We start from the raw sequence: 14,803 nt of genomic DNA on the forward strand, positions 1-14,803 counted from the left end.
CTATCCCATCCATCAGGTCTGCTTACTGCTCCAAAAATGATCATGGCATGGGTTAAATGTCTGTTCCACACGCTTTAGTCCTAACTTCTCAATGTGATTGTAAATTCTTTCAGGATTTGTGTCTTTTAACATGTGTTTCTCTTCTTTTCAGTACCTAATGCTAAGCAAACAGTAAATAGCCAATGCCAGTGCTTGACTGAGTCATAGTTTACCCTGAGCAGTACTCAGAACAGCATCAGACACAATAAGATATTTAATAAGGGGTTTTGTATTGAGATAATGATCATCTCAGATTCAGAAATGTGTTGTTGTAATGCTGACATTGATAATAATACCTCATGGTAAATTGGTGTAATGAAGTTCAAAAGGTCTGAGTATGAATGCCAGCTCTGTCGTGTAGTAATTATGTGACCCTGAGCAGGGCACTGGGAGCTAGTTTCCTCATTGTAAATGAAAGGTGGTCCTGGGGACCTCAGAGTTGTTGTGAGGACTAAGTCACACACCAAACAGAAACTGTCTACCATGGTAAATGGCTCCAATAGGCACTCAGTAAATACCTAGTACAGAAAATTAAAAATCTCATATCACTTTTTATTCTATTAGATTTCTAATTTTTACCATTATTTGAACTAGAAAAAAATAATGTTAAATTTTCTTTAAACTTTTTTGAGGTTTGATATGTTTGGCTAGTGAAAACTTGGTAGGAATCCTATTAACAAAGAATTTTTGTTTGTTTGTTTTCTTTTTTTGATAATTATCTAGATCTTAAAAAAAGGAACAAAGCAACACAAATCACTCTTAATCAGGAGAGAGAGGAAACACAAAAAAAAAAAAAAAAAAAGAGAGAGAGAGAGAGAGGAAGAAGGGAAGGGAGAGAGATTCCTTACATTGCTGATGGAAACATCACCCACAAACCCTTGATTTTGAGCCATGATGAGGTCCTGGTGATAGGGAAGGCCCACTTAAGGGATCCCTGCCTGTTCCAGAGTTGCACTATGAGTCTCCATGGTAGAGCGATCTCTCTGATCAACTGGACTTTGCTGTAGGATGGGTGTGGCTGAAAGCAGACTACTGTGAATGAACCAGGAGTGAGAACATTAAGACCAAACTTTATTTCACCCAGAAACAGAATGATAAAATGGCATTCTTCTCTATTGACACTATCCCATCTTCTTGTCCTTCCATTCAGGGTTGCTGACAGGTTGCTGGGGCTATTGTGCCAGGCGTGGAGATTCTGCCCACTGGTCAAGAGGCCACACTCTTAGATGTTGGCTCTGCCCCTGCCTCCCGAGGTCGGGCCTTGTACACGCAGGGCCTTAGTTGCTTCTGTAAGTATAGTAAAATTCTGTTAATATGGTGTTATCATTCAACAAGAGAAGAGTGAAGCAACCAGTTGACAAGAGGAGACTTTTTCCTGACATCATTGGTTCTTTATTGAAAAGTACAGATAATGTTTGAAATGGAATAAAAACTCAGAGGCTCAAATGCATCCAGTATCTTGAAGTAGCAGTGGCACATGCCTCCACAAGCGATTATAGCTGTTTAAAGCCCTGTCCTGTTTCCCTAGGCAGAACACAGCAAGGATTTTGAAATGCCTGCTTCCCTCACATTAGAAGCAATTAAAGACAATCATATTGTCCCTTTTTTGTAAAAATCAGTGCTTCTCAATGTCATAGCAAAAAGATGATTCAATGATAAAGTGTGGCTGGAGAGGCATTTCCTCATAAAATTTCTGAATAAATTTTGCATCACATCTTATGATATTCCCTTGTCAATTCCAAAAAAAAAAATCTTCTTCTATGTCACTACTCCTGCTTTCTATTGTTATCATTAAACTCAGAGCTGCTGAAAACTAAAGATTGCTCATTCTAGCCTCAGCAGCAAATAAACAAACAGAAAACTCCTATTTCAAAGCCTTGTTGCAAAGAGTAGTTAATAAGTAAATAGAAATTTGGAAACAGAAAGTCAATTAGTTTAGTTCCGCCTGTCCTCCCTTTGGCCAGTCTGTCTTTCTTGTTGTCCCTCTTTGACCTCAGGTAGCTTTTATTATTATTTTTGCCCTATTAAGAAGTTCACATTCAGTCTTTTGACTTTCCTTATTTTCACATGTGTTCAGGGACCAGATGCCACAGTTTATTCAGAATGGCAAGAATCTTTGTATGAATGTTGATGACATCCATTCTAAGGTACATATTTATTATTAGAAAAGCAGATTGCAGTAGGCTACAAGGCACATTTGTTTGTCCATTTTCTGTGCTAGTTAAGAAAACTCGTGAGGAAGATTCAGAAAGGATTTAGAATCCTGCACATAGTTTTGTGTTGTCCATAGAAAAGATTATACAAACTAATGCTTCTCACACTTGAATGTGGGTATGAAACCCTGGGAACCATATTGAATTGAAGATTTGGATTCAGTCGATGTGGAGTGGGGTCTGAGATCTGTATTTCTCCCAAGTCCCTTGGGTGGAGGCAGATGCCAGTGAAGCATCTCAGGCACATTTAAAGCCACAGAGCTAGTATTGGCTCTGCTCAGCAGGGGCTGCCCTTCATTAAGAGAGAGCCTCCTGAAGGATGGGACACTGACAAAGGGTGAGAAATGATTGAGGGACTGACTGTTGTTTTCCTTTCTAGACATAAAAAGAGAGGTCAGCACAGAAATGTGAGTTCTCTCCATTCTAAAAAGATAGTCCCCCAATTCATTTAAATAGTAGTTCATTTTCAACCTCCAAATAGGACTTTGCAGAATGAGCAAAATTTACCCAAGCTGACTAATTAGAAACATACCTTTCCTGGTGATTGACATTTGACAGTAGACTCAATTTTATTCTCCCAAGGTACCACATAAACATCAGCAGTGCATCTTAGCATTTCCTATCCGTGAAAACAAAAGCCAAAAGAGAGAACAGTGTTATTCATGAAATACTTAAACAAGTATAAAATATCAAGTAGATATCCAGGGAATAAGTATAGAATTGTATGACTACTCACTCCATGTTTATTGATCTCGCAACTTTCGGTCAACTCTTTATTACTTTCCTTGGAACATGTGGTTTCCCTGGCTGTGAACTCAATAAAATATTTCATTCCAGCCACCACCTGGAAAATTAATTAGCACAAAGTAGAACCATCATTAATATTATATAATAAACTAGAGGCCTGGTGCATGAAATTCATCCTGCACCCTCTCTAATCTGGAACCCCTTGGGGGACCAGAGTGATTAGGCTTAAACCAGCAGTCAGTTAGCTCTCTCACAGTCTAGGACTGCTGGATCCCAATCCTCGTCCACCTGCCTGCCTGATTGCTCCTAACCGCTTCTGCCTGCCAGCCTCATCACACCTAACTATTTCCCTGACAACCTGATTGACACTTAACTGCTCCCCTGCTAGCCCAATTGCCCCCAACAGCCCTACCCTGCTGGCCCATTTGCCCACAACTGCCCTCCCCTGCCAGCCTGGTTACCTTTAACTACCCTCCCCTGCTTAACTGGTTGCCCCTAACTGCCCTCCCCTGCCGACCTGGTTCCCCACAACTGCCCTCTCCTGCTGGCCTGGTTCCCCCAAACTTCCCTCCCCTGCAGGCCTGGTCACCCACAACTACCCTCCCCTGCCAGTCATCTTTTGTTGACCATCTTGTGATGACATGGGGGCAGCCATTTGTGACCACATGGGGGCAGGCACCTTGTGTGTGGGAGTGACAGTCAATTTGCATATCACCTCTTTATTATATAGGATGATATGTTTTTGCTTTAAGGGACCTTAGGGGAGAATATTAAAATTTTAATTATACAATGATCAAATGAGAGGTATACAAATAAAAGTACAAATATTTGACAACTAAACTTTTAGTTTGTATGCTTGTGTAAAATATTTGGCTGTTTTGAGTCTTGTTTCCTTTTATATAAAAGGAAACAAGGCTACAATTTTATCTTACACTTTTCTGAGTTTTATTACTCAACAGCATTCAAGCGCTCAAGTTGTAATAGAATCTAAAAGAGTAGAAAGAAAAACTTAATCATATTCTTTAATATGCCTTATTGTCATGCCAAGTCTTGAATTAGAGAAGTTAGTGTCACTATAGAAATTGTGGGTTAAATTTTGTGATTAGGAAAATTCTTTGGATTTTTTAGTTTGCCTCTCTTAATTGTTTTATATTAAGAAACCATTTTAATCTCTATCAATAGTTTTTTAAAATAGATTTTTAGAGGGAGAGGAAGGAAGTGGGAGGGAAACATTGATCAGCTGCCTCCTTAATGCCCCTTACTCCGGATCAAGCCTACAGCCTGGGCATGTGCGCTTAATGGGAATTGAATCCACAACCTTTTGGTGCTCAGGGCATTGTTCAATCAACTTAGCTACAATGGCCAGTACCTTAGCACCAGTTTTAATCTTTATACAATGCTGTGTCCACAATGAGTATTTTGTGGTCCAATTTATTTATTTATTTTTATGTAAAAGAGGCACACTTTATTTAAAAACTTAAACTCATGCTTTTTAAAATGCACTGATTTCAATAAAATTGCACATATGGCCTTTTAAAAGTCATTTCAAAATGGCATATGTTACATCTCTAACACTTAAAAAATATACTTGGTAAAAATGTCTTTAAATTATATGTTAAAAAGTTAGTTGATATGGCCCAATCTGTAGTCCAATTTATTCAGCACTTCATTCTAGGATCTAAATGTGTGTGTGTGTGTGTGTGTGTGTGTGTGTGTGTGTGTGTGAGAAAGAACACATGAATATATCAGTTGACCTGGAGAGATGACTATTATTTTAAAAAATGAAGTTACAGCCCTGGTTGGTGTGGCTCAGTTTGTTGAGTTTCATCTAATGCACCAAAGGGTACTGATTTTAATTCTCAGTCAGGGCACATGCCCCAGTTTTGGGTTTAATCCCCAGGTAGGGTGGGAGGGTATAAAGGAGACAGCAGATTGATGGTTCTCTTTACTTCTCCCTTTTTTCTTTCTCTAAAATCAATAAAACAGTATTAAAAAATAAAATAAATGAAGTCACAGGGTGATAGTAGAATCTCGTTTGAAAAAGCAAACCACAACAGTTTTCCCTTTCTCTGTGTTTTTTTAAAAGCATGGAAAACGTGTGGCGGGAGGAAGAGAGCAGGAGAACAGAGTCATAGGAAGAGCTTAGCTCCCCCTATACTTTTTCTGACATTGTTATGCTGGGTAAAAACATGGTTACATTTTTAAGAAAAAATTGATACTTAACTTTTAAGACTCCAGGTGTAGGTGTAAATGGGGAGGAAGGTTCTAAGAGGGTTATAGGGTCTATATTTTGGTGATCATAAGTTTTCTTGCTCAGTTTAGATTATATTGTAATTCAAATTTCTGTAACAATAATGTTGATCACAGTAATGTTGCCCGAGAAACTGGACAATATGTGACACAAACCACAACTGATGGCTCAACTCTATTCAGGGTCAAGAAGAAGGAAGTAAATAGATGTAAATCCTCCATTTGAGGGCCTCAGGATGGCATCTATATTGCCGTTATTATCAGGTGTCATTCTTATGAAGTCTTCCCTGCTCAAACCCATCCTGCTCAACCTTTGTTTTTAAAGTAGAGATAACCACATATCAAAATAAATTCCAAATGTATTAACAATTTAAATTAAAGAAATAAGCAAAGATATAAATATGTATCCATCAGGTCTCAGGACAAAGAAGGCCTTTCTTAGGTGAAAACCAGAGGAAGAAAACATAAATGGAGAAAAAAAAGTCTAAATTTGTTCAGACAGAAAGGACAACTGATTCTCAAAAATCATGGCAAGCAAAGTAAAAAAATAAAAGCTGGGATAAACATGGTATAAGATTAATATTCTTATGCATGTAAAGTCCAACAAGAAAAAATGAACAAAAGACAGGAACAAGTATTTCAGAAAATAAGTTTAAATGATCATTAAGCCAGAAACAAATGACTATCTTCATTAATAACCAAAGATTAAAAAAATAAAAATCAACAATGCAACAGCATTTTTAATCTTCCATACGCTGTCAAAGATAAAAAACAGTGGTGATACCTGGTATTGGCCATGTGTGGGAAGCACGCAGCCTAAGTCATTGTTGGTAGGAATAGAACTCAAAGCAAGATGATCAAGGTCCTAGAGCCAGGTGGTCTGAATGTTAATTGGCATAATTGCAAATAGTTTGGCAATTTGGCAATTTGCATCAGAAGTCTTAGACATATACATATGCCTTGACATTTCTAGTATTTTGTTAAAGGAAAAATTCCTGAATGTGCGCACACAGATCCTTGAAGTTTATTCATCTGAGCAGACAGGGAGGAATATGGACAACAGTGGGGACAGCGGCGGCAGAGGCAGGGCAAAATAAACGGCCTGTGACAGAAATCACATCATTCACATGAGCAAACGGAGAATTTAAGACACATTTGGCATCTGAAACCAGCTTTAAATGGGCATGCATCCAAATAGGACTGAATATGCAGAGCCAAGGCAAGACCAAATCTGTAAAATTAATCTTTGGCAAAAATTGGTCATTTGGCAAATTGTTCACATGGTAAATGGATTTCCAGTAACTCGGCTGCTTCCAGCAGGGCTTCCTTGAATAGTCATGTCAGAACAGCCAAACTGTTCTCTTTAGATGTAAAAACCAGTAAAGATTCATCTTTTGTAAGTAAGTTTGAGATTCTCACCATATTTCAAATTGACTTAGCAAGTGAAGGAATGTCAATTCCCTTCAATTAACAGCATTACCTGTTGTTCTCCTGGCATCCTCAGCATAAACAAATACACAATGTGCTAGGATGTTGATTCATTAACACTTGGAGTGCGGGAAACGAGTTAAGTCGGCTTTCGTGAATTGCGCGTACTCCGCGGGAGCCGTCTTTAACTCGGTTCATATAGATTTGCGGTGGAGTGCGGGAAACGTGTAAACTCGGGCCGATTGTAACTGCGTATTACCAAATATTTGTTTGTAATCCACCCTTTTGGTGGATGGAACAAAACCAAAAGACAGAGCCATCTTATATTTTGGCGGGAAATTCACCCGCACTCCAAGTGTTTTAATTAACAGAGAACTGCAAGTACTATGAAGACTATGTAGTCATGTAAACTGAGTGGTTCTCTCCTGATGGCAAACCTCTGACATGCACTATATGGTGGAGTAGATGGTATTCCTGCATCAAGAATAAAGGAGTTTCACAAGAAAGCAGAAATATGAAGTGAGAAGAAAAGCTGACAAACATAAGAATAGCATTGGGGGGTGTGGGTGTGTAAGAGAGCAACCAAGGGACCTGTATGCATGCCTATAAGCATAACCCATGGACACAGACCCTAGAAGGGTGAGGGCATGTGCTGGGTGGTGGGAATACCTGGGGAGAGGTCAATGGCTAAAAAATGAGACATATGTAATACTTTAAAAAATAAATATATTTTTTAAAAAAGGATATATGCACCCCTATGTTTATAGCAGCACATGTTATAAAAGCTAAGATTTAGAAACAGCCTAAGTGCCCATCAGCAGATGAGTGGATTAAAAAACAGTGGTACATCTACACAATTGAATACTATGCTGCTGTAAAAAAGAAGGAACTCTTACCGTTTGCAACAGCATGGAAGGACTTAGAGAGCATTATGCTAAGCAAAATAAACCAGTCAGAAAAAGATAAATATTATGTGATCTCACTAATTTGTGGAATATAATAACAATTTATTTTGATGAACAAAAATAAATTCAGAGACATAGAAGCATGGAACAGACCGTCTCACCTCAGAGGGAAGGCAGGGGATGGAAGGGTAAGAGATCAATCAAAGGACCTGTATGCTTGCATATAAGCATAACCAATGGACACAGACCGTAGGGGGATGAGGGAATGTGCTGGGGATTGGAATGGCCAGGGAGAGGTTAATGGAGGGAAAAAAGATATATGTAATAACTTAATAAAGAATCTAAATTTTAAAAAAAGAATAGCATGTATTGGTGTATCATGTGAGTACACCACTAACATGGGTCATGTGCCCGTGAAATGAGGGAGAAAGGTTGTGGTGTCAGGGGCAGGAATAAGTGCCTGAGTAGGAGAGAGAGCAAAGTGCCAGTTTTGACTTATTTTAATACCATTTGGTTAGGTTTCCCCTGTAGTAGTGAAACTAATACAGGATTTAGAAGATGACAATAAACAGCCCATTGTGCCATCACCTAAACCACCACTGTGAATAGTTGGAGGCATTTGTTTCCTTTCAGTATTGTTTTCTGCACCTTTTTATAACACACCTGACAACAGAATGTATAGTCAATTTTATGGCCTCTTTTTTCCCCACTGCATATTTTATCACAAGGCATTTCCCACATCAAGAACTCCTCACAAAGATACTTTAAAATTGCTCCTTGATACTCTGTTTTAAGGATATGCCAGACATTATTTGATCATTTCTATATTATTGATCATTTTGACAATTTACTATGTTGTCTTTTATAGTTAAAGCTGCAATGAGTATCATGTCTATAAGACTCTATTTTAAATTTCTAGAAATTCAATTACTGAGCAAAAAGTATGAATTGTTATAATTGAAGTACCCCTCCCCCCATCAGATTATGTTGGTTTGCTGAAACAGTTTGGTTCTATTTTGATTAATTTTGTTGGTTCTATTTTGTTTACTTTTAGGAGGCCAGTTTTGAGGTTTACAATAGGAATGTGCCCATGAACAGATTACTCAGATGCTGTTAGAGTTGGAAGAAATTTGGGCTCTTCTCACCCAGCCACTCATTTTACAGATGGGGCCCCAAAGACTGAGTGTGAATGACAGCCTGGTGTTACCCAGGACATGAGGGCTGAGGCTCTGGTAGAACTTGGTCTTTTGAGCCCAGACTAGGATGCTCCTTATCTATTGACAGGGCATGGAAGGAAAGATGAAGCCCTAGATGTGCATTTGTGGGCCAGAAGGACACCTAGGGAGGGGGAAGTGACATGGAGGTGAGAGTGAAGAGAGTCTGGGTGATGATAGACTGACATGTGGCTGATCCCAAGGCACTAAGTGATGCTACAACAAGAAACCACTCTAGAAAGGCAGAGAATGAGAGTAGCTTTTCCTTGCCCTACATTTTATTAATTATATAATAGTTGCTAGAATTTATAAAACACTTTAAAGTTTGAGAAGATAATGTACTGACATATATTATATCTCTTTTTGTGTTCCATTTATTTGTGCATTCACTGGTTGCTTCTTGCATGTGCCCTGACGGAGGATCAAACCTTCAACCTTGGCATACGGGACAATGCTCTTACTGAGCTACCCGGCCAACACTTGACATATATTATCCTATTTGAGTCTCACCTCAGTCCTTTAAAGACAGAAAATGGAAGGTTCTAAATGACTTGTTCAAGGTCACATAGCAAGCATGTAGTGAGGTTGAGACTTGACATTCAATTCCTTTTACCAGGTATACTATTTCCCAACCCAAGATCAGTGGCAATATTAGTAAGCAGATTGCACATAGACTATAATATCATGATTTTTGTAGCTTAATTTACAGACCTGTGATGTTGCTCTGTGCACAATGTCAATCTTGAAATAGAAAGTTGCATTATTCGCTGCATTAAGCTTTGTAATGGAATGAGTCAGAGCATCCTTCAGATTAGGGCTGTTGACAGGTATTTCTACGGGGCAGCCAGGGCAACCTATGGTAAAATCCTCCTCTGAAAGAAGAAGCAGGTTTAAGTCAGTGTGTTTACTAAAGGAGCAGTCTAGCCTAGGACCTCTCCTGCACATTGTCCAGCACTCATTTATATGGGGCCATGTGCAGCCTAAAGGCCAGTAGTGAGTGGGTAGAGGTTGACTGTATGACCTTCACCTTACTGCCTGCCCTCTTTTCCTCTCCTTAGAGTCAAGGGCATTTAGGGAAACCTTCCATCAGAAGGTGTTAGTTAGTACACCTTCAATATCAATGTGCTGCACTGTTCCTAGGTTTTTGCATTTTTAAAGAAAGTGTAAAAAAGCAACGCTTCATTTAACGGAATGATTCTCTAGTGGGAAAGTTTTAAGTCCTCTGATTCTGGTGAGCAGGGAGCTTCAATGATACTTCTCACTGTGGAATGTATGTGAATATCTTCCAAGTATGAGAAAAGCCAACTCTTGGTATAAGAAACACTGGCTTGACCATAAACGTGAACTATCTCACTTTCCCTCCATTATAACATGCAGAACAAAAAGTATTTATTAGAAGGATTTTATTCTAAGTTATTAAAAAGGAGATACAGCTTCCCCAATTTATAACACCTGATGTAGTGACATCTTATACACAAGGACGACCAGCTGACATTGCATCTGGAGATCAGCTTTGCCCAAAGAACATAAATCTTTCTTTCTGACACCGTATTACCTCTGGTCACTTGCAGAGTAGTCCCAACTGCATCAGCTATAGCACAGCTGTCCAGAAATCAGGTACAGCTGTAAGGTTGTTGATTATACCATGGGACCTAAAGCACAATTCCTATAAAAACACCTAGCCAGTTATCTGGGATCAACATGTACTACTAGAGCACAAACATGTATTATGGCATACCTGGTAAAATCTGACACTTCTGTGAGAAGGAAGCAATTCTTAGCTGAGGATCCACGTATGCAAGATCTGTACATTCATCGGTAACCTAGTTTTTCAGAAGTAAATAAGTTAAAAATATTTTTAAGAACTTTTAAAGTAAACAACTAGTAACATTAAATATAGGATGTTGACTTCACATAGAAAACAAAACAAAACATAATCCCGTTGCAAAAGAGAGAATAAGAAGCAATTAGATATTAGCATTAACAACAATAAATTCATTTACACAAACACATGAAATAAGATGACAAGAATCCCTACTATTGGTCCACAGTCTGATGCTCTATCCACTGAGTCAAACCAGCCAGGTCCCCTACATCACTTTTGATATATACATTTACTTTATATATTTAAATTAATATGTATCTATAATCTATATATTATTTTAACTTACCATATTATAATAACCATTTTACTAAGTCACTAAAAAAATCTGTAAACATACTTTAATGGCTGCATATATTCTACTGTGTGGATATACTGTAAGTTATTTAAACATTCCCTAATGTTGAAAACATTTCCAATGTTATTCTATTAATAATAATGCTGAAATTAATATCTTACTGTCTGGGTTTCTCATGTTCTTTCCACATAATAGAATTGTAGAAGTAGAACAACACACTAAAGGGCTTGAAGCAATCCCTTGCCAAAAGTAATTTTCTGCTAAAATGCAAATATCCCAGGGATGGTCATTGTGCCTTAGGGATCTGCACATGCACTAACTACTGCCACCTTGTGATAGTCTCTGGTAACATAATGTTGGTTCTGATACAGTTATGGAGGCTCAGGACTATATTTAAAAAAAAAAAAAAGAGAGAGAGAGAGAGAGAGAGGAGGGAAAAAAATAAGCAAAGGCAAGTTTGAAGTTATGGAGTGTCCAGGGCTCAGGAGCACCGGGAAGGACCTTAAGCAGGTGGGGAAGAAAGGGAGACAGGAAAGTGTGAAGACATGAACAGACAAACTTGACAGGGTATCCTTTTATCTCAAGCCCCAGTTATATCTGTGAATACTTATTGCCAGATGTACAGATCTTTGACCAGGTAGGTAAGGCAGCTTGACTAGTGACATGGAGAATGTGCCTGTGAATTCATGCATGTCATCTGAAATCTTAATGACCAAGTCTTCCTATGTAGCTGAGTATTCCCACACCTGTAAATACAGGACACCAAATGCTAATAACATTATAATTTAATTTTTGCCTACTTACACCATTGGGAAGGGCCTTGCAGTGTCGGGTTAAGAACTTAAAATTCTCCTTGGAACAACTAGTTTGTTGAATTAAGTAAGTAACTTCATAGTTTGATCCAGACACCACCTGAAACAATGTTGAATTGAATAGTTAAAGGGCAGTTTAAACATTATTCACTGTGCTATGAGGAACTTAGAATACTGCCTGGCATATTGCAAGTTCTCAAAAATATAAACTCATATTACTAGGCAAAAGTCATGACTAAATAAATATTGAGCACTTTATGACTCTCACACTCCTCAAAACACACACACACACACACACACACACACACACTCATTCATATCTGAAAAGAAAAAGCAATATATAAGTGGAATTACTGTATTTTCTTAAGAAAAACCTAGCAACATTTCCTCTGCCAGGCAACTGAAAAATAATGTCCTTTTAATTTTGTGAAATATTAATAATACTTTTCTAGATGGTTAAAAACACTTTGGAGCTAGAATGGCCTTTACTGATAAGTTCTCAGGTTCCCAGACAGTCAGACAGTAAGTTTTGTGCTGCTTTATCTTGGGCTAGTCTCACCCCGATAGCTGGCTATGAACGTAATTTGGTAGAACATGCATCTTGTATGAAGGGAAGTTGGATGGTCTATTAAAAGCAGGGAATGTTACTGACTAAAGTAAGTCCCTCATAATTAAACACTGAAATACAAGGGACCCAGTCAATTGTCAGTAAACACTTAGTGAACTTGGTCAATGAAAAGGCCAGATTTACAAGTATTTACTTTCCTTTAATGATGTGAAAACTATAATTTAGAGAGTGCTCAGAAAGCCGTGCCAACTGTTTGGGTTCCATTGCATATTTTGGAGCCATGTTTGACTCATGATAACGAAGTTATAATGTAATTTTCTTAAAAACTTAAGGCTAGAATGATCTTTTCATGTCACCATCTCTAAGATAAACATGTATTTCTGACTAACCATTCAATAAAACCAACCTCAGAGCCAGGGTCTTTTTAGCCACACTTCTGCCCTTTATATATTGCAGTTTCCCAATCACTTTGACTCAAGAGAAAGCTCTTTACCTCTTATGCCAGTTAGATGAGGACATAGAAGAGCTCCCTCACCACTAGTCATGGAATCATAGTCTTTCTATTGACCACTGGTTTATTTTAGGTAATGAAACCCTAAACATAAAGATCCAACAAATTTTAACAATACTGTGAGAAATGGAAACTAAAGCACAAACCTGTCTCTGTGCCCTTTTTACTTCTTTAAGAGCAAAGAGGTGGGAATGACCAGTGTGGTTGTTAAAATGTTCAATGCCATGTCTCAGAACAGGGTCGAAGTCCGGGGGGACAGTCCTTATGGGATGCACGCAGCCATAGCAGTCATACTGGGAGGTCACCACAGGGCCCTCGGCTTGACAAAGAAAGAGTAGGCAAAAGGGCAGCATTAATCAGCAAAACCCACATTCAGATACATTGTCCTAAATAAGTAACATAATTTCGAAGACCCTGGTAAACAAAGTTTCTAGTACATTCTGGTATGTATTAGAAAAAGAGAACACAGGACTGCTTTTTGTTAGAGGAGAAAAAACCTACCATTGACTTAGGAACATCTTATGTGCATACTATTGTGCATAATTATTTTAAATTCATTTAAAAATAATTGTAGCCCTGGCCGGTTTGGCTCAGTGGATAAAGCGTCGGCCTGCAGACTGAAGGGTCCCAGGTTCGATTCTGGTCAAGGGCATGTACCTTGGTTTCGGGCACATCCCCAGTAGGAGGTGTGCAGGAGGCAGCTGATTGATGTTTCTTTCTCATCTCTGTTTCTAACTCTCTGTCCCTCTCCCTTCCTCTCTGTAAAAAATCAATAAAATATATTTTTTAAAAAATAAAAAAATAAAAATAATTGCAAATTATAGACATAATACATTAATTTATCCTCTTATACAAAAGTAAAATGCTACAGATATAATATTATTTTTTTCAGTGTTAATTAAAGCTCCTTGAAGCCTTATTCAGGATATAATATGTTTTGTATCAATTCATTTCAACAAACATGTACATATTTTGCTCCTTCTGTAATGTCAGGTGTTGAGCTAGACTGAATGGTTACGTTGACTTGTTAGTAATGGTCACTGTGGTGTGTTGGGGAGCACAAGAGACTTGGTTGGAAAGTTGTAAGGAGGACATTCTGATAAAAGGGAAGTGTGTGGAAGGCCACCTCCCCTGTTTTTCAGAATTCCGACTTAGGGGAGAAATAGGGGAGTGTTGAAGGCGGTGTCCCTAATTATTCATGACCTTTCCAAACAGGTCTGATTATATACAGACTCCAGTTGTTTACTGGAATCCTTATGCTTCAACCCTGGATGACCTTGCCTAGAGGACAATGTAAACACATGTGTCCTCTTAAGATTACTCACCCTTTTGATTGTATCTAAAGATAAAAACTGCAATAAAAGGCTAACAAGGCAGGCAATCCAGGCGGCTATGGCCGCTAGAGTCAGGAGCCCCTTAGCCCTCTCTCTCACAGTCATACTGTGTCTGAGTAATCTGTTCGTCCATCGTTCAGGGGCTGCTGGTCAGACTCGGCAGTGGTGAAGGTGTTGGGCAAAGTTGAGTGGGAGAGACATAAGTGCAGATGAATATTTCAAAATAATTTGGCAAGAGCTTGGAAAGGCAGGAGCCCAGAGTGAGCTCAAGAAAGACTTTCATGAGGAGAAGAGGCCTGAGCTAAGAGGGGTGTAAAGTGGTCAAGGTCAACTGGGCAACATAAAGTGTGATGCGAAAGGCCATGGCCAGAGTGGCTTCCGTGTTCAAAGGCTTGGAGAAAGTGCTGATGAGCAAATTGACACAGAAGACAGGAAGTATTAATTTGTAATTATGGGGGGAAGCCAGGGAAAACTCAACAGTAGTAGTCAAGTTCCACTGAGTCTCTTTTCTGGCTGCTGTTATTTCCTAGAATACACAATTGCCTTTCAAGAATGCAACAGACATATCAATGGTAATGTTAGTAAACAGTAAGCTTGTCAGG

At 38.6% G+C, this 14,803-nt stretch overlaps 1 protein-coding gene across 1 annotated transcript in view; it reads right to left on the reverse strand.

Moving 5' to 3' along the window:
• Positions 1–1,089: 1,089 nt before the first annotated feature.
• LOC102433011 (kininogen-1) overlaps positions 1,090–14,803 on the reverse strand; it is a 22,230-nt gene continuing 8,516 nt past the window's right edge. The window contains exons 4-10 of the mRNA XM_014452239.2: positions 13,014–13,186; positions 11,781–11,888; positions 10,535–10,619; positions 9,508–9,668; positions 2,989–3,096; positions 2,785–2,871; positions 1,090–1,326 (exon numbers count right to left, since the gene is read on the reverse strand). Coding sequence (XP_014307725.1) covers positions 1,246–1,326; positions 2,785–2,871; positions 2,989–3,096; positions 9,508–9,668; positions 10,535–10,619; positions 11,781–11,888; positions 13,014–13,186 — 803 coding nt within the window. The 3' untranslated portion in view covers positions 1,090–1,245. The remainder of the gene's footprint in view (positions 1,327–2,784; positions 2,872–2,988; positions 3,097–9,507; positions 9,669–10,534; positions 10,620–11,780; positions 11,889–13,013; positions 13,187–14,803) is intronic.

This window comes from Myotis lucifugus, unplaced genomic scaffold, assembly GCF_000147115.1.
Source record: "Myotis lucifugus unplaced genomic scaffold, Myoluc2.0 scaffold_14, whole genome shotgun sequence".
In the NCBI taxonomy this organism is placed as follows: Eukaryota; Metazoa; Chordata; class Mammalia; order Chiroptera; family Vespertilionidae; genus Myotis; species Myotis lucifugus.